This window comes from Poecilia reticulata, chromosome 6, assembly GCF_904066995.2.
Source record: "Poecilia reticulata chromosome 6, P_reticulata-male-v2, whole genome shotgun sequence".
NCBI lineage: Eukaryota > Metazoa > Chordata > Actinopteri > Cyprinodontiformes > Poeciliidae > Poecilia > Poecilia reticulata.
This window is the reverse complement of record NC_088835.1, coordinates 14,812,282-14,835,765: the sequence shown is the minus strand read 5'-3', so window position 1 is coordinate 14,835,765 and position 23,484 is coordinate 14,812,282. Positions and strand designations below refer to the sequence as shown.

At 39.0% G+C, this 23,484-nt stretch overlaps 2 protein-coding genes across 3 annotated transcripts; both read left to right on the top strand.

The window, feature by feature from the left end:
* Window positions 1-957: 957 nt before the first annotated feature.
* pskh1 (protein serine kinase H1) lies at window positions 958-9,086 on the top strand. Its single transcript, XM_008411659.3, has 4 exons — window positions 958-1,296; window positions 3,341-4,039; window positions 4,359-5,282; window positions 8,153-9,086. The coding sequence occupies exons 2-4, from the start codon at window positions 3,971-3,973 to the stop codon at window positions 8,468-8,470; spliced, it is 1,311 nt and encodes a 436-aa protein (XP_008409881.1). The 5' UTR covers window positions 958-1,296; window positions 3,341-3,970; the 3' UTR covers window positions 8,471-9,086.
* A 3,773-nt stretch (window positions 9,087-12,859) lies between these two features.
* Window positions 12,860-20,942, top strand: LOC145551960 (uncharacterized). 2 transcript variants are annotated; one of them, XM_081608021.1, is made up of 6 exons: window positions 12,860-14,018; window positions 18,106-18,218; window positions 18,675-18,805; window positions 18,919-18,960; window positions 19,328-19,456; window positions 20,425-20,942. In XM_081608021.1, the coding sequence occupies exons 2-6, from the start codon at window positions 18,193-18,195 to the stop codon at window positions 20,481-20,483; spliced, it is 387 nt and encodes a 128-aa protein (XP_081464147.1). In that variant the 5' UTR covers window positions 12,860-14,018; window positions 18,106-18,192; the 3' UTR covers window positions 20,484-20,942. The 2 variants fall into 2 exon arrangements, with proteins under 2 accessions (XP_081464147.1, XP_081464146.1); XM_081608020.1 differs by lacking the exon at window positions 12,860-14,018 and adding an exon at window positions 14,040-14,772.
* Window positions 20,943-23,484: the final 2,542 nt, after the last annotated feature.

Genomic DNA, 23,484 nt, shown 5'->3' with positions numbered 1-23,484 from the left:
AAAACAGTTTTTGAGTAAGTCGTTATGTGTTTGTGACCTTAGTATGCTATTTAGTAATTTGCCTTCATCTTACAGTTTTTCACATGCAAACAATAAAGCTTTGTGTTGCACAAAATAATATCAGTGGCCCAAAGAACGAGAAGAAGGAGAGAAAGAAAAACGTTTGTTCATGGATTACAAATGGATCACTGCATTTGTCCTGGGAGTGAGAATAACAGCAGCTAAAACATAGATAAAAACCAAACAAATGTAATTGAATAATGATGAATAAGAACAAAAATATTTAGAACATCTGTTGGGAATATGTGATTACTTGTTGGTGTTGGGTGATTCTCCTGGCTCAGCATCAACAATCAAGTTCTTCATCAGTGTGCCTACAACTGTGTCAACCTGCAGAACCATTTACAGCAGGAAAAGAGGAAAAGCTTAACAGTTTGGACACATTTAGTGAAAGGGCATTTTGCTGAGACCTAGACAATGATGATATTACCAAGATAGCTGTCTTGATGGTATTACTGCAGGAGTTTACAGATTCCACAGAGTCTAGTTTTGTGACATAATGACAGCAATCATATTATGTCCTGGCCAGGCATCAATACATCAACAAACAGATGGGTCCTAACTGACAAACGTCACATTTTATGTTCATAAAAAGTCAGACATAAAGACCCATAAAGTGTCACTTAATAAATCTCAAAATAAATGTGGGTGAATAATGCTCATGAGGTTAGAAAGTATGTTCAATTCAGTAACTCTAGTGATTAAAATGCTGTCATTATAATCAAAAATGTTAAAACTCAGCCAGGAAAGGACATCAGTTTGGGGAAATGTATTACTTCAATGTTGCAATGAGGTCTTTGTCTGATAGTCGAGTGTACAAGAACAGTTTGAAAAAAATCGTTTATTTATTACTTTCGAGCTGTAGCTTTTATTTTGAAAGCCGCCCATCGGAATTAAGGTATTTTCTTTTTCCGGTTTTCTTGCCGTGAGAAGGTGGTCCTCCCTGGGGTGAAAAACACCGTCCAGATTCAAGACTACGACTAGACAACTGTGGAAAGTTTCTCAACACTTTCAGAGGCTTACTAAACAAACTACAAAAACTGGCGTTAGGCTGATGAATTGCCATCGAGGTTGGCGGCGGATTTGCGGTGTTTGAGTCGGGAACTGAAGTTGGGAAAGTGTGGGGTGAAAATGGAGAGCCCAGCTGAGTGAGAGTGAGGCAGAGTGGGGTGAGGAGGCTGGATTTGGCAGGAGCTGCTGCTAACAGGCTAATTAGCTTGGTCACACACTTCTCCGGTAAGTTTGGACATGAGATTTAAAAGTCACTTTATTAATTTTAGTGACAGAGTTGTTGATTGTTAGCTTCTGGAGACTGCCACTATGTTACGTCCTGCTGAAGTAAAAGTTTGGTTAGTTTTTCTCTGCGTAAAAAAACAAATCTAACGGGCCTATGTTTAAAAGAAGAAAGAAAACACCAGAATTACGCTTTGAAGCATTTTTACAACATACTACTTTAATAAACTAACTAGGACCTACTTTTAATATATGGTTTTCATTAAATTTGTTGCCACATAAAAATCTTTTACAGATGTTTATAAATAATATTAAACTCTTATGCGTTTCGTTATTCTTTTCAATGCACGTCTGATATTGATTACATTTAACCTGGAAATACACTGATTGCAGTTTTCTCGGCCGACTTACGTAAAAATGACTCTTAATTTGATTCTCCACATTTAAAAAACTAGTTTATGTTTGGCCGGTGCCTAAGAGTATGGAATACCTAAAGTGCCACAACGTAATGAATACGAAGATTAAATGAATAAATATACTGATTGAAATAATTTGACTTTTTTTTTTCAATTAATCTCAATGTCATTTTTTTATTGTTTTATTTATTTAACAAAAAACATTAGCACTTTTTGCATGAAATACATTCAAGATTTAAGAGATACAAGATTTATGCTTTAAATTATGAAATATGCATTCAGACCTACTGTATGACCATAATAAATTAATAATTATTATTTATGTATAGATAAATAAAATGTCTTAATGTACAGACTGTTAATTATGACAAATTAAAACAAACTGGAAAAAAAAGGTCTTAGTTCAGTCATGAGTGCAAATTATTAAAGGTACACGCATCCTTGAAAGACCCTTGCAGCGAAGTACCACTGGAGGCATTGCACACTGCCACCTAAAGCCACCTCCACTGACCTGTCGGTCAGTTCTGCATGTCTGCACAATGCAGCATAAAGGAGCCTCAAATTTCTGACCTTGAGTGTGAAAGTTAATACACCGTCATCTTTTATGGTCAGATTTTAAGGCTTGGCTACACCCACATGCTTTGCAGCAAAAAACTTTTGATAACATTTGATTGTCGATGTGTGAAGCCTATACTAACTCATTTAGAAGTCTCCTTAATGGAAAGCTGTAGGAGGAGTTTGTTCAGATATCTGTTTGAGGAAATAAAGGGACAAAATATAGGTTTTACTCTAAAATGGTTGACTTCCTATGGGATTGGACCATGGATCCAAAACATTTCTTTCATAAGTCTTGAGAAGTTAGAAGTGTGTACTGAATTTCATCATAATGTTTAACATATTTGCATAGCATTTTTTTGTGGTTGAATTAATACCCATCTTGTTCAATTTTATGCTTATCAGATATATGTAAAAAATTAGAGCCAAAACACATGGTCATGGTGAAATATCAGATTTTGCCTTGCTGCCACAAATGTCAAAAATGACATTAAGGTGGTTTATCTTTAAGAAGTGCTGTGAAGCCATTTGACCACATCCCTTTTGAGTTTTGGTATATTGATTAGCCTCCAAAAACCTGCTGTATTTTTGCTTAAGATATTGGACACAGCAGTTAGAATAACTAGAATAAACATGTTTTTGTTATATTGAGCTGTAAAAACAAGCAGCAGAGAAATCTTTAAAAATCTCAGTAACTTTCACTTTTGATTCATTTGATCTCATGACAGCACTATGGAATATTACAGAATGGCACTTTAGCATATTCTCGCTAAATTAAATATTGGGACTACCATACGCTGTTATTAATGCCAATCGTTTACCTTTCTGTGATTAATTTGCAAACTAGAATGGAAAAAAGAGGTTTCAAAGTCAACCATCAAGCATCAATGCACCTCCAATCGGTGCATTGATGCCACTGCATATTCTTAGTCCTGAAGGTCCTACAACAAGTCCTCACTGCATGCTTTTCATTTAAACTGAACTTCTGTTTTATGATGCTCTGTGTAAAATTACACCTAATATTCTGCTGATAATATCATTGTTCAGTAAATTTGGGATTATTTTGCATTTCACAGCATCACTCCTCCACAGCCAACAATTCTCCCTGGGGGCCGATGCTGTTTAATCAAGACTGTTGCTGTCTCTGAAGCTTCTCCTAATGGATCAAAGGACAGTCGACCACTGCATTTTCCTTGGAAGTTCTGCAAGAGCCTGAGGATAACGTTTTTGGAGAGGCTTGCTGTCCCAGTCAAACACCTCATTCATCGAATCGGTTGTTTTGTGCTGTTGGCTTCCGTAGGGTTTATACTAATGCTGTCTTGTTTAATGGAAGCCTGGTAGGTTCCTGAAAGGCTTTTGGGTCTTCCTGCCCACTGATTGGACAGCCAAGAGAGCTGCGCCAAAAAAAGAACAGTATAAGGAACAACAACAACAAGTTATCCTGACTTGTTGGGATACACACAGTGCATGATATATTAATGAATTTATGGGCTGTATTGAGGTGTCGTATTCATGAAACGCAGCTGCTGAGCCCAGCTCATCTGGACTTGGATGGGAGTGATCAGCCTCATTCCTGAATGTCTGTCTGAGCTTGGGTACAGCCTGGATGTTGGACGTCATCGGCCCGTTGAATCAGCTGTTGCGGTGATGAGGCAGGACTCCTGGTGGCCTGTGTGGCTGGCTGGGCAGCGGCCCGAGGTGATGTGATGGGGTGCCGGAACAGCAAGGTCCTCCCTGAGCCTCCAGGGGACGTACAGTTGGATCTGGTCAAAAAGGTCAGCAATAGACGGGGGTGTAGCTGCACAGCCTTCTCCTACAAGGATATATGATAAAGCTTCATTAACAATCTTAACTGCCTTAATCGTCAGTCCAGATTTTGTTTTATCTCATGATTTGTAGCTATTTTGCAATAGTCTTGCCTGTTTTGATAAACATTTTAAGCAAATAGAGAGCATTCAGAACTGTAATTGTATTTCGTTGGTAATTGCTAAATTACTTGCTAAGTATTTTGTTTATGAGGGTAAAAGTCAAATAGAAAGAATAGTTTTCTATGAAGTAACAGAACCTTGGCGTTCTATTTTCTGTACTCCTCAGGTCGATCCTCACCCTCCTCAGACGGATATCTATAAGCACTTCATACGAGGGGATGGCACTGGAAGCAAGACGGGCGAGGCTGGAGGCGTGGCAGCTGAAAAGCCTGACCACCCCTGCGCATATCAAGGGCAAGCACAAGCTGCCTCTCCCACTTCCGCTTCAGCTCAGACTCCTAAAGACCCCTCCAAACTGTCGGACCCTCAGCGAAAGAAGGTGGCGAAGTACCGAGCCAAGTTTGACCCTCGAGTCAGGGCTAAGTACGAGATAAAAGCTCTCATCGGTCGTGGGAGTTTCAGCCGAGTTGTGCGGGTGGAGCACAAGAGCACGCGGCAGCCGTACGCCATCAAGATGATCGAGACCCGTTACCGCGAGGGCAGGGAGGTGTGCGAGTCGGAGCTGTGCGTCCTGCGTCGGGTTCGTCACACCAATATAATCCAGCTAATGGAGGTGTTTGAGACGGCAGAGCGTGTCTACATGGTCATGGAGTTGGCCACGGGAGGGGAGCTCTTTGACCGCATCATTGCTCGCGGTTCCTTCACAGAGCGAGACGCCACCCGGGTGCTGCAGATGGTGCTGGACGGCGTCAAGTACCTCCATGCTTTGGGGATCACTCATCGGGACCTGAAGCCAGAGAATCTGCTATACTACCACCCCGGAGCCGACTCAAAGATCATCATCACCGACTTCGGTTTGGCTAGCAGCCGGAAGAAAGGAGACGAGTGTCTGATGAAGACCACCTGCGGCACGCCGGAGTACATCGCCCCAGAGATCCTGGTTAGGAAGCCCTACACAAACGCCGTAGATATGTGGGCGCTGGGGGTGATATCGTATATCCTGCTGAGCGGAACCATGCCCTTCGAGGACGATAACCGCATGAGGCTCTACCGGCAGATCCTGAAGGGGAAGTATAGCTTTTCTGGAGAGGTAAGAACTGACATCTGTAGCTTTCTTCTTCTTCCCCCATTTCTGGAGTACATGCTGCGCCCTGCAGGAGGGTTTATCAACAGATTTCCAAGAAGTGCAGCTTGACACAGTTCCCACACAGGCTCACTAGATTTCTAAAGCGCTGTACTCCTCTCCAACTCCACATTCAATATTTCTTAATCATTAAAATACACATTTCCATTTTTTTGGTAATTGCTCTCCTAAATTCCTTTAAACATGTTTACAGAGAAGGCAAAAACAAAATTAGAGTGAAAAGAAAAAGTGAGAGAAGAAGATTTTGCTCAGTATCATTATAATATATTTATTATTCTGAAGTCGGAGTGAAATCACTGGACAATCTAAAACCCTCCTGAAATCAGTCCTCTGCTGGACTGAATGAGCGAAAATGCAGCCAGAGGCCAAAGAAAAACTCGTATACAGTCAAATATTTGAAGTCAGCCGGATTGAAAGAATGTATAAATGAACAAGGGACTGGATGAAGATGCTCCCACAGTTTTGTATGGCCTTTATTTTACAGTACGTCTAGAAAAAGTGCAGATTAATCTGGTCTTTTACATAGTGTATAACATTAATACTTCCAGTGAACTCTTTCCCAAAAACACCCTCAGTAAATCTTTGCTCCTTATGCAGACATTTCTGCACAAACGGTTGTTTTTTTTTAAATATGTAATGAGAAGCCGTTGAGTCATTTCAATTTTCTGGGGATTAACTTGTTTTGCCTGGTGGGTTAAATGAATCCCAACCTGACATGTTTATCCCTTTCTTGAAGCAAATGTTCTCTTGGCTTTGGGCTGGAAATAGTTAAGCCTAATGTGAGTCAGGCAAGTTGTCTTTGATTTGTAGGGACAGTTTTACTGGAAGTACAAGGAACGTTGTGGTCCTGCTAAAAACGATATACAACATAATTGTTTTCTGTAAGATATTTATCCAAAAATCTGTCCACACACTTCACAAGTAAACTGCTGTGAAAATATGTTTTATTAGCCATTAAACAGTAATACCATGAAGTGATTCTTGAAACTTCAGCATATCCATACGGGCTAATATTTGGTAGCTTTGCAAGAATAAATGGCTGCTTTAAATTTGAGACATGAACCATCACTGATGTTTCATACAGCTGTACATCTGAGTGGTCTGAACTTGTGAAACAGCCAGCTACAAGAATCAATTTTCCCTTGATTGGTTCTGATTGTGGTTCCTGAATGAAATCCTAAAATTGGAATATACTGATCATCTCTAGTTTTCAAGTCTGCGATATAATTCGTGCAAAACTAACTGAAGGATGACCAACTCTGTTCAAGCTACGCTTTTAGCATTTTCCTGCTGTGGCAGAAGTTGCAGTGACCTACATCTTTTCCCGTTTACATGAAGAATTTACCAGTCCTGAAAAGAAAATCCCAACTCTAACATTTGTAAGAAATATGGGCCTGAGCGTAGGAGTTGCGATGTAACAGACCTGAATGTGTTTTCCTTTGGGATTTGACTCCTGACAGCTGGGATAAATAATGTTCACATTTACAGCTGCGGTCCAGGAACTAGTCATAGCCAAAACATGGCTCTGGGAGGGCAGAAACGTATGCGTTTTAAATGCGTCGTGTATGTTTAGTCGACACGGGTGATTTATCTGCTGCATGAACAGAAAGAGACCGACAACCCAGCTGGTGGCCAAACAGGACAAGGTGACCAAGTTTTGTGTGTGTATGTTTGTGTGTGTTGCAGCATGTAATTCCTGGCCAAGCAGGGGGTCGAGTTTGACTCACTACTAGTCACTCGTACTGATTCCAGTTTATTTCTTGCCAGAACAAAGCAGCCGTTTCTGAGAACATTTGTTTCCAAAGTTAGACGAAATACTTTGGGAACATAAAACTCGACACAATCAGACACACAAAGATTTAAACTCTCTAAAATCTACATCCGATGTTACGATGTGAGAGAATCTGAACTAATGCAAGTCGATCACAGACTGGATGTGGACAAAATGTCTTGTGACTTCACAGACTTCATGGTTTACCGCTACGAGTTCTGTGCTTCTGCTGCCATCTTCTGGTCAGAGGGACACATTCGCAAACAAACTCATCTCTGTAGGAGGAATATTTCTGTTGACTTATTTTAGTACAAGAGGTTCTGGTTCCTGACACACAACAATGGCAAAGTTTTAGGCCTGAAATGACTAATCGGGTTAATCACAATGAATTATAAAAAAATAAATAACTAACACATTTGTGCTACACTATTGATATTAAGCTAAGCAGGCAGGGCTGAGTTTTTCACATCTTGTTAGAAATATGTTTTTATCTGCAGATTTATGTTTTGCTTCAAATGATCTAAAGGAAAGCTATGTTATTCAATTTTAGGTAATAATAATAAAAAGACTATTTGTTCATTTGTATTTTTAAATGTGTGTGTAATAGTGGTTAAATGAGAAATCTGCAGAATTTAATTTAATTGATAAATTGCTAGAATCGATAGACTTATCGATTACTAAAATAATTGTTAGTTGGAACCCTAAAGAGTTTTGACTTACACTATCGATGGGTAAAGTACAGACATTCCCCACAAGGTAATAAAGTTATGGCAACATAATTATACAATTTCTTCGACCATTGTAGCTATATCAGGATCACAGACTGGATGTGGACAAAATGTCTTGTGACTTCACAGACTTCATTGTAGCTATATCAGCAAATCCTCATTCTGAAGAATGAATCCTTTTGAGTGAAAAAAATATGTAGTAACTGAGAACCCTGCAGTTTATGAGGAAATGATTTTTGAATGACCTGCATCAAAAATGTTCCTTCATACGTCATGTTTCTGACTTTTTCTATCTTTTTTTTATCCTCTGTTCCCAGCCGTGGCCCAGCGTGTCCAACCTGGCCAAAGACTTTGTCGAGCGGATTCTGACAGTGGACCCCAGCGAGCGGCTGACGGCAGGCCAGGCCCTCAAGCATCCCTGGATCGTCAGCATGGCGGCGGCCTCCTCTATGAAGAACCTGCAGCGCTGCATATCTCAGAACCTCTTGAAGCGCGCCTCGTCGCGCTGTCAGAGCACCAAGTCAGCCCAGTCCACGCGCTCCAGCCGCTCCACCAAGTCCAACAAAGCTCGCAGGGTGCGAGAGAAGGAGCTGCGCGAGCTGAACCGTCGCTATCAGCAGCAGTATAACGGCTGAGAAAGCTCTGCTGCGGTCCTTTTGACTCAGAAACGTTCTGTCTCTTGAAACGACTGAGAGGACGTTCTCAATCCCAGTGTTGAAAGCCAAAAACGCCTGAAAGGTGGTGCTTTGCTACGAACATTTCTACCAGTTCAACGTGCTGAAACAAGAAGTGAAGAATATAAAAAACTCTAAAAGACGCAGGTTGGATCATTTGGTTGCTTCTTCTCCACCTGTGTCGCTATTTATTTATTATTGTGATGATAAATCTCCATTGAAACGGTCGCTGGGTAATGACCTTCCAAATGGATCTGTTGAACAGAGTTCTGGACACTGATGTTTCTAAGAAGCAATGTGTTCTTTGAAGTAGGGAGGAACAAATTCTCCCTTTTTGTTTCCAATCAAAAGTGCTGTGAATTTGTTGTTGAACTCTCTGTACAGACCTCATGATGTTGTTGGTACTCAGATTATAGTAAACCATAATCACCATCTGAAGGATAGCATGAAGGCTTATTTTTAGTTCGTTAGACGTTTAACTGATCAGTTTTATTCTAAACTGGTTCCTGAACTGTCACAAGATTGTGAATCTGTTATCATTGAAACTTAGGTGTATTAAACACTAAAATGTTCCCCACCTTCTGCTGTTATCTCTCCTGTGAAGCAAACAGCTGCACTGTTTTGTTGAGTTACAGCTGCACATTATAAAAGAAATCACATTCAGAAAAAACCTTCTGATTCATTGGCTGCATCAGCTAAAAGTTAAAACTTCACAGTTTTAGTGTTGCGACAAACAAATTAAGGCATATTAAGTGTCACATTTTGAGTTTTATTGAGGCTAAGTTTTTGGTTCTCAAATTTTTTTCCAAGTGAAACTGTCGGTACACATGCGCCCCCTAGTGCTTTCAAGAGAAATAAAAACCTCAGAACAGTATAGATTTGTATTTTTCAATAGGGCTCAGTTGAGGGGTGGTTGTCTGCAGCTAGTCTTACTCATTGTAAAAAAATAAAATACCGTTGTGTATTTATTCTGAATGAATAAAAATTAGTGTTTTAAGAAGTTGATGCCAAAATGTGACACCAGAGGTCAATGAAACCCAAAGAACTCTTGCTGACAAAAAAATCATTAAAATGACTGTTTGCAGAACAGGATTTCAAAATACAGCTAACTTTGTTTTTAGTTGGAGAAAGTCTACACTTTCTTGTGTAGCTTGTGATCAATAAGCTCTTTTTATGTTTACGAAATCTACCCTGTATCAAAAAGTAAAGCAGGTAAATTGCAGCCTTAATTCCATAAAAAGGCTACATGCATTTTGATTTCAGATGTGAAATTTCTGTCCAGTTTTTCTGATAGAATATGTGGTGAAATTAAACTCTTACATCCCTTATACAAACATTTTACATTCTTGCTCAAAATAATATAGCTCTAATTTACAAGGTAAATATCTTCAGTTTATTTCCAAAGATCTTGCTATATAGGCCGATTGAGATTCGGTTACATGAAGTCCAGTTTAATTGCAGAATATTCGTATAATCCCAGCTGATAAAAAGTTATCAAAGGACACCCAGTTCTTTGCATTGAGTTGTTGACGAACCAGAAATCCCTTAAACAGTTGGCACAGCTTCATAAACTTTTAAACCATTATCACATAAAATGTATATTAAAAAAAAGCTTGTGATGTCTGTAACACTCAAAACGTCAAGAAAACAAAAGCATAACTGATTTAAACAATAAAATAAAGCAATTTGTAAAATCCAGTTTATTTATATAGTGTCAGTTAACAACCAATAATATAAAAACGTTTTTCCTCTGTTTTTTTAATAAGGGTGTGCAAATTATTTTAACATTCAAGAACTTTTTGGAGATAGCGTAGATTAGTTGCGCATCATATATCTCCTATTAATCATGCAATAAAGAGCTCGGTCCGTCTCTGCCACCTAGTGGTAGCAACTAAGTGCCAAATAAAACAATGACAAAAAAAACCAGTTCTTTCAAATTTTACTTTGAACAACTTTGTCACTAAAAAATTTCTGCCCATAGTATCAGCAGCTCTTGAATTATGTTTGTGGTTAAAAGAAAGAAAGTTTCATTCCGTCCTCAAAAGTGGTCAGAAAAGGTTTGGCAGAAGTTGCATTTCCAAGAAGGAGCCAGGTGTTAAAAGCCTATATGCGATTTGTTAGACCTGAAACTCATACCACTGTTTAAAAGTCTTTGATTTATTTTTGCACAACGTTTTGATAATAATTGGAGAGTTACTTTTTTTTTCTTCGGATGTGTACAGTTTAAAATGTTAACCATTGGTAAAAGCTAGTCAAACTGCATTCTGCTCGACAGCCAGCAAGTGGCAACCTCTGTGATTGTAATAATCTATAAACTTATAGGTCATCGCTGATTCGGATAAATAGAAACCCAGCCCACGTTTAGTTTGCTCAATGGCCGCAGGATTCTTTAACAACTTATTTTAATCGTCTTTAAAAACATTTTTAACAAAATTATCATTAGACACAGAAACGTTAAAACTTTCAATTGTCACCAAATATCTCATTCGTTTTCACCTGCATGAACAACTTTAGTATGAGAGTTAAAAGGTTTTTGTTGTTCTAATTCAATTTGAACTTGATTAGAACCTGTGTTAGAACTGAGCCTGCAGAAACATTTCTCACACACTTTCATTTTGCTGTTGCTGACAGATTAGTTCCCCAAAACAGTTAAAAGTTGCAAACAGATGTTATTTTGTTCAGTGTGTTACATGGGTTTTTATCAGGTTGTATCAAGTCAGTGGAAATAAAAAATGTATATATCATAAAGACCTATCCAGTTTGCTACTCTTAGTTACCTGTTACACAGAATAAGCTTCATCTTTTAACTTGATTGGTGAAGTTATTTGAGCAAGTGGTCATTTTCAACTTCCAGACTAAACCTGTCCTGATGGGGGAGGGGGGGAAATGCTGATTGTAGCATGAATATTTAATGTTTAGTAATGTTTCCTGTAAATGAGGAAACATTACTCATTTACTAAGTTCTGACTGCAGACCAATAGCACAACAACTTGGTCATCTGAAGAAGCCTCGATTGGACTCCGCTGAAACCAAAGCAACGTTCCCTCTGCTGTTCTTCTGCTCAACCTTAGTAGTGAGCTTTGAGATTCTACTGATTTCTGGACATAATTTAATTTCTCAAGAGTTCAGCCTTTGAAATCTGGAAATAATGAAACTGTGACAGAAGCAAAAACACCTACTGGAACAATCCTTATGTCGAAGCTGTAATAGTGCCACAATAATGACATTACAAATTAGGCTTATGGTTGTATAATTTTAGGATAATGAGATAATTAAGCCATTAAATCTGAAGATAATTAGATCATGGAACTACAATCACAGCTACAAAAAATAAAGACCCAGTTGTCATGAAAAACCCACATCAAGATCTTGCCGTCTCAACGTAAAGAGGTCACTATGTGAAAAGACCTCAAGATATTTAGCTGATATTCCTTAACTGGTACTGAAAGCAAAACAAGGTCAATATCTCATCAAGATAAACAAATTGGTACTGCAAATGGAGCTTGAGATTCTGATGTTTTAGATAGAAAGAATTTGGGCAAAGCAAGTTCCAGAAGCTAGTGTCTAAAGATAAAGCATTATCACGACAAAAAACAAAATATTTCTAGATGAGATTATTATTATGCAAATAATTATCTGATCTCAGTAGAAAAGCTTATTAGCAGCTAAACACTCTCAAGGTCTTGTTATCTCTAAGTAAGTAAATTATGCCAAAACAAATGTGATTTTTTTTGCCAAATTTAGAATGAAAATAGTTATTGCAGATAATCATGTTCACTATGTTATCTTGAGAGAACTAGGCCGTTATGTCCAAAGGCTCTCAGGATCTTATTATCTTGAGATAAAGAAAGTCTGGACATAGATACCAGAAATGTTCTGAAGATTAACAGGAAATTTGAAAACTTGCCTTAATTTCTGCACAACCACCCACCCCAAAAGACCTCATTGTTTTTTTTTTTTTACTTGAAAAGATGATTTCTTCTTTTAATGATCTTATTCCCAGACACACTCAGACAGACTAGAGCTCATATATTGTAAGTGTTATTGGCCCTATGAGATGCCACTAGAGCTCAGAAGAAAACAACTAGCCATAATATATTGGGCAAATGTTAAAGAACATAAAGAAAATTATCCTCCAAATGCTATGCTACAACCTTGTCAAGAAAAAGTAAAAAAAATAAGAATAAGAATAATAGTTTTGGATGGATTATAAATGATGAGATAAGTAAGATAGGAATAAATCATTATTTAATTAGTGAGTATTCCCGATACTCCATCTTGGTTAAGTGGAAAACCTGAATTTGATTTAAGCTTATTGGAAAAAAGGCAGACAAATAGAAAAAAAAGAGGTGAAAAGGTATATAAATAAAGAATATGCTGAGTATATACAGTATATACAAGTATATACAGATGCTTCTAAAATGATAAATGATAGAATTGGAATAGCACTTATAATTCCGGACTTGCATATTATGAAAAATAAAAGAATAACAGACAGATTGACAGTTTATACAGGTGAGCTAATGGCTATATTAATGGCTCTAGAATGGAGTGAGGAAACGAGAAAGAAAGAAATATTGATTTGTTCAGATTCAAGTAGTGCATTAATAAGTTTTTTAGAACAGAATCCAGAAACGAGACAAGATATCATATTGAATATTAATCAATCAATTTTTAGAATTAAAAAATATGGATCCAGGGTTAAGTTAATTTGGATTCCTGCTCATATTGGAATAGTAGGAAATGAGTTGGAGGATAAGTTTGCTAAAAGTGCATCAAAAAGGGACAGTGTTGAGGTAAATATCAAAATAAGGAGAAATGAGGTCAAAAGTATGAGTAAAATATATATTAAAAAGAAATGGCAGGAACTATGGGATAGAGAAGAAAAGGCAAGATTTGATTATAGCATTCAAAAAAAAGTAGGGGAATGTAGGGAAGGTAATAGAAATAAAAAAGAAGAGGATATTATATCCAGATTAAGGTTTGGGCATACGGGGCTAAATAGTACTCTGAAAATAATTAATAAACATAGTACAGGTTAGTGTAGTTATTGTGGAGAGTCGGAAACAGTGCAGCATATTTTTCTACAATGTAAGAAATATAGTCGGGAAAGAGATGTGTTAATTAGAGAGTTAAGTAGAAATAAAAATAACTTAGATATTAAAAATTTGCTGCAAAGATCGTCTGGGGATGTAGCATTTGACAGCATTTTTAGTTTTCTTAGGAAGTCCGGTATTATGGGAAGATTATAGCGATAGGACCTCTAATCGATACTCCAGTCCGGAAGGTGGCGGTAATGCACCTGTACGTTGTTTGCCAACCCGCCATAAGACAAAAAGAATGATGATAATAATAAGAACGTCTACTTAAACAACTCACACAACCTTAAAATGCAAACCCTGACTATGCCACCTAGAAATTATGCCCCACCGGTCATATTGCAAGTCGAAATGTGTAATGTCCAGGATCGCCGATCAAATGGAATATAAATGCTGACGCCATTTAGCATGTAAGTGTGGAGACCCGTCAGTTTGATGTCTTGTTTTCTGTTCCTCACGCGCCGACTTTAACGTGGCGTGTGATTAACGCGGTGGAAAATCCTCATCTTTGCTGGGAATATCAGTCCAAAGTTTATATTACGGTTACGGATCGCAGTAAAGTTAGTTTCTAGTGCGGTCTTCAATCGCGGATTTTCTTTAGTATGGACGCTTCATTACTTGCCAGCGCGGCGACGCTGTCTTCCAGTTTGCCAAAGCGGGACTCGGTGGAAAACTGGAGAAGGGAAACCAAGAAGATGACCAAAACTGGCAGGAGGTCCAGGCAACCAGACTTGCAAGCAAAATCTAAAATGCTTGCAAGTGAGAATGATGCACTTCAAGCTCAGATCATGTCTCTTCGTGCAGAGCAAGAAAACACACAGCTTAAACATGAAGACATGAGAGCTGAGGTGCGTTGCCTGGAAACAGTCCGACCGACTCAAACAGACTCCAGCGGCTTCGGATGAGCTTGACAAGGGCACAGCTGTGCACTGAAAAGCGACCCGAAGACCTGAAGAGTCTTTCAGAGCAGTTAGACGATCTCCTGAGCCAGTACGACAGAGACTGTGAGGAGATCGAGTCCCTTAGCCAACAAAACGAGACTTTAACGTCTGAAAATGCTAGGCTAAGGGAAAGATGGACTCAACAGCAGAAGGAGGAGCAGCAGGAGACCAAGAACCAGGACAGACAGGGGCCAGTTTTAACTGTCCGAAACTTCGGTAAGAGGTAGGTACAGTTTTCCAGACCATGTCCTGAACAGGAACACTGAGGTACTGGATACCAGCGTGGATTTTCTAATCCTTCTGGTTGTTCTGGTAAAACTGGCCGCCATGTTGAAAGTGGTTCCAGAAAAACAGGTTGGAGATCGAGAACCTCAGCCAACAAAACACGACTTTAACGTCTGAAAATGCTAGGCTAAGGGAAAGAACACTTCAATTGTGTCTTTAATTTCTTGATTCGAAGTTTTAATCTCCCGTAGTTGAAATGAGTTTCTTCCATAAGGTTAGCTTCAGAAGTCTGGGAGCTAACGTTAGCCTCCTCCATCTGCTCGGTTTCCACTTCGCTGCTAGCGTCGCCTTCGGATCCTCTTTGCTGGCTTTTAATCTGTGTTTACTCGGCATCTTGAATTGAATCTCTAGCTTGTCCCACGGAGTTTGTACGTACGAAAAATATCTTGGCAGTGGTCTGGATGTCTATGTACAGGGTATATTGATCGAAGCTCGAGTAAATCAGTGAAAGGTAGAAAAAACATTCAATGGATTTGGTGACTGTGTTGTAACGGTTGGATCTGTGGATTCATGTTCTTTGGTTGGGTGAAAAAAAGTCCTGCCTAAGATCAGCAGCCGTTAGCGGTCAGTAGCACTGCTGGCGGACATTTAGTGAAACACGGAGCAGAAAACTGACGTTTCCCCACATCAATTGGGTGGGACAGAAACCAGGATCAGCAAAGCGACCCGTTTCCCTGGAACCAGGATCAGCAAAGCGACCTGTTTCTCTGGACCAGTTTCAGCAGGTTTTCAGAGGGATACCAGAATGGGTTTAGTAGAGCCATTCTGGTAACCAGTACCTCAGTGTTCCTGTTCGGTACATGGTCTTAAAAACTGTACCTACCTTCTTACCAGCGTTTCGGACAGCTGAAACTGGTCTCTTGATCTCCTGGTGCTCCTCTGTCGGTTGTTGAGTCAATCTTTCCCTTAGCCTAGCATTTTCAGACGTTAAAGTCTTATTTTGCTGTCTAAGGGACTCGATCTCCTCACAGTCTCTGTTGTACTGCCTCAGGATTTCGCCCAACTCCTCTGACAGACTCTGCAAGACTTCGGATCGCTTGTCAATGGACAGATATGCCCTTTTCAAGCTGATCCGAAGCCTCATGAGTCTTCGTTTCAGAGTCAGTCGAGCTACTTCCAGGCATCGCACCTCAGCTCTCATGTCCTCATGTTTAAGCCGTGTGTTTTCTTGCTCTTCACGAAGAGACATGATCTGAGCGTGAAGCGCATCGTTCTCGCTTGCTAGCATGTCACAGTTAGCTTGCAAGACCGGATGCCTGGATCTCCTGGCAGGTGTGGAGCATTCGATGATCCGTCGGAGATCTTCCATCAACTGGCGGAGTTCGTCGTTTTCCATCTCCAGTTCGTCAGGGGTCGTAATAGACGAACTGTTGTCCGTCAGCAAGCTAGCCTGATCTTCAGGCAGACGTCTGCAAAACATGGAAAAACAGTTTTCCATGTTTTAAATTGAAAGAATCGTTTTTTTTAAAAAAATAGAATAAATCAGTACTTCTTCTTCCTACTGTGTCTTCTCTCGTTGTCGCTTGTAGCACAAATGAGCTACTCTGTTGAATTCAGGAATAAAAGCAGTGATGTCACAGATGAGTGACATCACTGTCAAGAGAACGAGTGACATCACTGGTTGAGGTCAAAGCCAGTAGAACAGTGGTTCTTAACCCGGGTTCGGTGAGTCGGTCTCAGGGGTTCGGCGGAGCCTCTGCCACCGAGGTAAAGACACACTTGTGTAAAGTGATGACGCCCCGCTTTGCCATCACTTCCTGCAGAGGATCACGTTACATTGCTTAGCCAATCAGAGCTGCGGAGGAGCTGATTGAAGGAGTTCCACTCTCAGCATGGATTTGAACTTTTGTCTTTAATTACTTCAGCAAAGCTCACAGTTTTGACCAAATTCTACAGTCTAAATCTGCTCCTTAGTCGCATCTTTTCGGGGTTGGTACTGCCTCTAGTGGTGTGGGGGTGGTAACACAGCTAGAATACAGCAAAGTATTTTGTGTGTTGGGGGTTGGAATAAGTTGAGAGAATGCGCATATGCAACTGGGGGGTTCGGTACCTCAAAAAAGGTGAAGAACAACTGCAGTAGAAGCCTGTTGTGTGTGTGTGTGTGTATCCTGTATTTGATGCATTGTGGGGATTATTTTCCCGGTACATATTACATTGTGGGGACTCACTGCTTCGGGGTAAGGTTTAGGTCCAAGGTGTGAATCCAGTTTCGGTTAGAGTTGGGGTGAATGGAAGTCAATGGAAGGTCCCCGCAAAGACAGCGAGACGAACGTGTGTTTGTGTTCCTGTTTTTACCTTCTTTGGTAACACACCAGCCATTATGGGGAACCAAAAAAAAGCGTCTCCAGACTCTGAACAGTTTCTTCTTACATTTATCACAGCTTCATTACACTCCAACATGAATGTGTGCATACACAGTTGCATATGTCTTCTCAAACCCTCTTAAAAGTTAGAAACTCCCTACAATTTGTTTTCAAGATCCAACACCTGTTGTCACCTTTATCATAGACCGTGAATGTAAACCAGAGGCGCCTGATGCTCAAACGCATTTGGTGTGAACGCATCATCATCCGTCTGCATTCAAAGTGCACACGCGTCAAGCATCAGGCGCGTTTTTTGACATGTGTAACGGGTTTGGTGTGAACGCACCGTTTGACTAAAGCAACAACAACAACAAAAAATCTCAAACACACATGTTTCTTATGGCTGCTGTAACCAAACAGCTCATTTAGCAAAGCTGTAATCAACTTTATTTTACAAATGAATCATTTTTATAATTAAATCTTTGATGCTGATGTGTTTTATTGTGCTTCTGTCACCTTTATTGTAAATAAAGATCATGTTAACTGCCCACATGGTGAAAAGCAGATGACCACTAAAGGTCTTGTGACAATTTTGAGTGTCATGTACACATGGATTGACCCACATTCGCAAAAATACAACATCTCCAATATCTAGCAGTAGTGAGACGTCATATTGTGTGTAGAGCTTCATTGAGTTATTGAATTACTTATAACAGGTTATCAATGCACTGTAATGTTGTAAAAACATTGTTCTGGTTTTAAGAGCAACTCCATCCTTTATTGTCAGTTCAGGTTTATTTGTATAAGATGTGTTCAGGTAGTTCATAGTGCCTTACATTATAAAAGCATCATACAGTCACCTTCACATTACATTTACTACTAGTCATAGGTAACTCTGGATTTTTAGCTTTGACCTAAATGAACTCAGTGTTTCAGCTGTTTTACAGTTTCCTGAACATTTGTTCCAGAGTTGTGGTGGACAGACGCTGAATGCTGCTTCTCCATGTTTGGTTCTGGTTCTGGTTGTGGTCTGTTCTGCATTCCCAGAACCTGAGATGGCAGAATCTCCTTCTGTGTGCAGGTGGGCTTCATACACAACCAGTTCTGTACAATAACATTTAAATCTTTAACTGATATTTTGGGCCCATAGACTTTAATACAGATCTGACCGAATCTCTCATAGCTGTATTCCCTCTAACTTCCTCCCCACCTTCCAGATCCTGTTGGTGGACAGTTTCGAAATAATTTGATCATGTTTTTTTATGATGCATTATTCTCCTTTTTATTGGACAAGGCTAAAGCAAGTCTTATCACCCTTTTTCCTGACAATATACTCTGGTAATAATTTGTCACAAACAATAAAATTCAGTATTTAAGGCTTGAGGAAGTTTAAGTCACAATAATTAAGACTTGACCCACATAGACCAACACCAAGGATGGAAATAAGAACGCTGCTTCCATTGCTGCTGCTGGTCTGCTTCGTCTCTGCAGCTCAATCTCAAGCAGAGTCTGAAAATGAAACTCTCTCACATGTCAGGCAGACTGGGGGACAGGTAGAACCAGACCAGCAGACCTGCACACAGGACATCAATGCCGTCCTGAGGGAGATGAGCGCCTGGTTGGCTGGACTCAAGGTGGAGGTTCAGCACCTGCAGAGAGATAATGAAGGTAAGTTTACAAAGAGAGTTCAAGCATTGGAAAGACTTCTTCTGATTAATTAAACACTCATATTGCACAACCATTTCAATTCTGTGTTTCATGTTTGTTTTTTCTATTCATAGTGAAGACGAAAGAGCTGGAATCACTGAGCCAACGGTACCAAGGTACTGACTGATACAAGACGATGTACAGAGGTTTAGCATTAAGCTTACTTTGGATATATCACAAGTATTAACAAAAAAAAATATTAACGGAATAACTGGGAACAGTAAGTTACACACGTGACTGTATAGACAGTATAAACTAATCTTTCTCTTGATTCTGTCAATCTGGAGTCGACTGGTGAGAAAATAAAGCACATGATTTATGTTGATGCAATGACCCGACCTGATGTTTAATAAAGTAAAGATACAAATGTATACAACTCTAATGTTTAACTTTCTTTAACATATTTGTGGTTGTAATGTACATATTGTTTAAAACTCTTGCTGTGTGTCTGAATTTGGCTGATGTCCCGTTTCTGTCTCTCAGCCAAGCGACTGGCTTTCTCTGCTCTTTTGGAGTCGGGTGCAGGAAACCATGGGCCGTTCAACACACACACAACCATGGTCTTCAGACATGTTACCACTAATATTGGAAAGGCCTACAGTCCAAGTACAGGTGCTTCAATTTACACTTTATATTTTTCATTTGTATTTACAATATGTATGTTCATTTGAAAAAATAGAAGAAATATTTTTGTTCAGGTGCCTCTCTTGTTCTATGACAATTCCTATGTATTAAAAACAGATTTAGCTTAACCAAAACAGTTTTTTTTCAAACAAATGTAGATTTTCAATCCAAGAAATACCTAAAATAACAGAAGATCTTGTTTCACAAAATTTTTTTGTATTCCTTCTTTTTCAGCTCAGGCAGCAGTTAAAAGTGTGTTTGCTGGTCTTCAGATTTTGGGATGTTAACTGAGCTTTGAAATGCAAAATAAAAAAATGAAGAAATAAAGAAACAAGGGCACAACAGTACTGTTTTGCTCTACTTACCTACAATGACATTGCATTATTTCTTTCCTGATAAAACAAAATTGAAGCTTAAACATTTCTTGTCAAAGAATTGAATATTTAATAGGGATGTTTTGGTCATTCAATATTTTATTGATATCACCAGATTTAACATTTTCTTAAATAGCAAACAAATTAAAGAAAAACTGAAAGGAGCAAAGTGTTGTTATTATTTTACTATTTTCCTTTGTCAGTATGATCAGGTGTTGCTCACTTTAAATAATAAAAAGGCTTTTTCAGTCTCATTCTAAATCATTGTGACTAGACTAGCTAACTTTTAAACAAAGTTAGCAGTAAAATTTTGGACATGTGACTATCCCAGAATTAAAACAACTTAACCAAAAAGATTTAGTTCTATATATGAAAATAAACTGACAACAAGATGTTATAAACGAGCGATATTCATGGTAAAATTCCTGACAGATCGTTTACCTCATTCAAACAGATGGTTAAGTGGGGTTTTGAAAGTGGAAAGGAGTTCACAATGTGCTGGAAATGCTAAGAATCTTGACAGTGCCTGGAATTATATTACATGAGAAAGATCTTTTCATTTGCACCATTTCCCCTCTGCAGCTGCGAGGTTGGTGCAAAAAACCAACCAGGGCTTGGACCTGAGTGGGTTTGGTGGGTAGAAGACACAGAATACCCAGACTCCATTGCAGCGATGACCTCAAGGGAGGATGATGTGCTGGAGGCTGAAAGAGCCTTTGGTTGATCACCAGCTCACCAAATACCACCAAGTTATGTTATGTTTTGCTTGAGGAGAAAATAATACTGGGTTACAAAAAATATATTTTTTAGGTTGTCTGTTTTTACAACTGAATTAGGACTATTTTGCCGAATCCAAAAATGTTTATTTTTCTCAGTCAGGTCAGGTTTTTAGTCTAATTTGATTTAGAGAAATCTGATCTTCTGACTAAATCGATGACATGTTTGTGACATTATCAGTTCATTTCTGTTAATATTTCTCATCCATAAAAATGTTTTAGGAGACAAAAAAAAGTTTTCTAACAGAGTGTATTAATTAAATGTCACAAACTTGGATTTCTATAAATCGCATAATAAACACTGATAAGTACATGTGAATTGAACATTAACTCTCTGTTTCTTCTCTGTCCTGATGGAATCTCTCTTCCTGCTCATCACTCACTGATCCAGATTCTCAGGAAAACGACCCAGATGTGAGAACAAGTCATGCATTTTGATGCTCATGTTGCTCCATAGTTCAGAAAGTTGACCTGATTGAGCAAAATCAATGTGATTTCTGGATTCAGCTGATCAACATGACCCTAAAACAGTTGGAAAAATCGAAGACGATTCTTTTTCTGTTGCCCAGTGTAATTATTTTCCTCAAAGAAATAGATTTATTTTCTTAAACTTTATGATCAAATAACCATATACAGTGTTGTAATTCTTTTACAGCGGGTCAAATGTTGTCGAGAGCAGCTTTGAATATCCTACACCAAGACAAATGAACACTCGGATGTTCCTGCGGTTCACTGACAAACAAAATGTGACACCACTACTACTCTCCAGTGTTAGTTTCTGTGTATTTGTGTGGAGATGCATGACATAAGCAACTCTGAACACTGTGTTAGAGGTCAAAGAAGGGTCTAATGAGAAAAGTCCATAAAGGGAAAGTCCAGAACCATTAATCAGAACCATGACAGGGTCCAAATCCTGTCAGTGAACAACAGACTGAGTTCCAGCAATAGTAACAGAATCTAGTCTTGATTAAATAAGTCTAGATTAATTTAAGACTAAGAAATCCTTAAGTTAATTGTGCCAACATAATTTTCCATGTTGGCACAATCAAAGGCTTTTGGGGATCAAATGTTGCTTCAAATCAACACCCAAAAATGTCGGCACTGAAGTGAAACACATACCATCTCAGGAACACTCCAGGCATTTGCAACTCAAAACATGATGGCTGAGAGCCAAGCTTGGTTGACTGGATCCACATAGTTGCTGGTAACAAATGGACAGTCAGACAACGACAGGATTGGAGCAACAATAGCTGCTGAATTGTTTTGAAGAGTTTTGGGTCTGATGAAATGACAGCAGGTGGCCAAGCATCAATTCACCTGTTCCTGACCAAATATTTCTTAAAGGGGCAGTACTATATATTTTACAGCCACATAGTCGCATTTTACAGCACAATAAAGTAACTATGTTACCTTCAGTTGTTATAAAAATGTTACATATATAAAATATAACTCGCAATTTAAAAGTCTTCAAATTGGGCCTGTGTCTCTTTAAGAATCTCCTGCTCTTTCCGACAACTCCACTTACAGAATGACATCACAACAGCCTTTCTCCATTAAGCCTTTAACAGTGTTCTTAGGAGCATTGCATTGAGACGTAGACCATGTGATGAGCTCAGCAGACTCTCGTTTCGACCATGTGTTTGCTAATTGCTGCTGCCGCTAGTCTGAAGGAGCGGAGTGAGGGAGTCGTGGGGGAGGGCTGCTCTGTAATGTAGAAGCTAGGTTTACACACCGCAGCACCAGCGAGGAAAAGGCGTCACTTGCTGAGAGGAAGCATTTAGGCACCCCCAAAATGGTGGCCATGGAGATGAAAGGTTTTCTCAAACATGTATGAAAGAATCAAAGCAACACTCCAGGTATGTTTTAGATGACAGAATAATCTCCAGTCATCTAACAAGATGTAACGCTAAAGAAAGTAAGTCAGTGCTTTGTGGATTACTTTTAAGTCTTATGAGAACAAAACTATATTTTAAACAAACATGTTTTTCTTTATATGTTTATTAAGAAATTTGATTTTCTCGTCATCTTTTAAATTCTTGAATAGTATTCCAGGTTTTTTTTTGTCTTTGTTTTTCTTTGTCCCATTGGTTTGTGAACGTGTGAATGACTGAACAACTGCTGTAGTGTGAACCAGCTTGGGGATCTCTCTCTAATCAAACTCAATACAACATTTTCAAAGAAACAAAACAAAAATTCTAATTTATTGAGTTAGTAGCTTTTGCAGTAACTTACAATTCCATCCACACAAATTAAGAAAATGTAAAGATTTCACGTTCTGTGTAAGGTTTTTAGATGATATTTACACATTTACCTTGGTACTTGATTCGTTCTTATGACTGATTTTTTTTTTTTTAAAGGAAACAAGTGATAAGTGAGGGGCGCTGCTGCCTCCTAGTCATTTTCTCATCATGAGAAAATAAGCACCATTAAGCAACTAACAGATTTTCAATGCATGAAAATGTAAAGGTCATACATTTACAGCCTTTATGCGTGCCCCTAGCTAGATTAAGGCTATGCTACTGATCCTAGAAAAACAGGAGCAGAAAAAAAACGTCTACTTAGAGGGCAGGTGTGCGAGATTGGAGAACGCAGACTTTCTGAGTGGAAGAATTTAATCGATTTTTGGCGAGTAATAAGTTGATTTCTAAGGCAGTTTTGGCATAATCTGGACTGTGAGTAGATTAAGATGGCTAGTTGTAGTGGGGGATGTTCAGAAGATGAAAATATGGACACAGGTTGGGCTTTAGTAGAAAATAGAAAAGGGGGTGGAGGGAAAGACAAGAATAAAAAAGGCCTAAATGTAGGCAAAAGATCTTTGGTAGATGAGGAAGAAAGTGTTGAGGTAAGGAAGAAAAAAATGATGGAA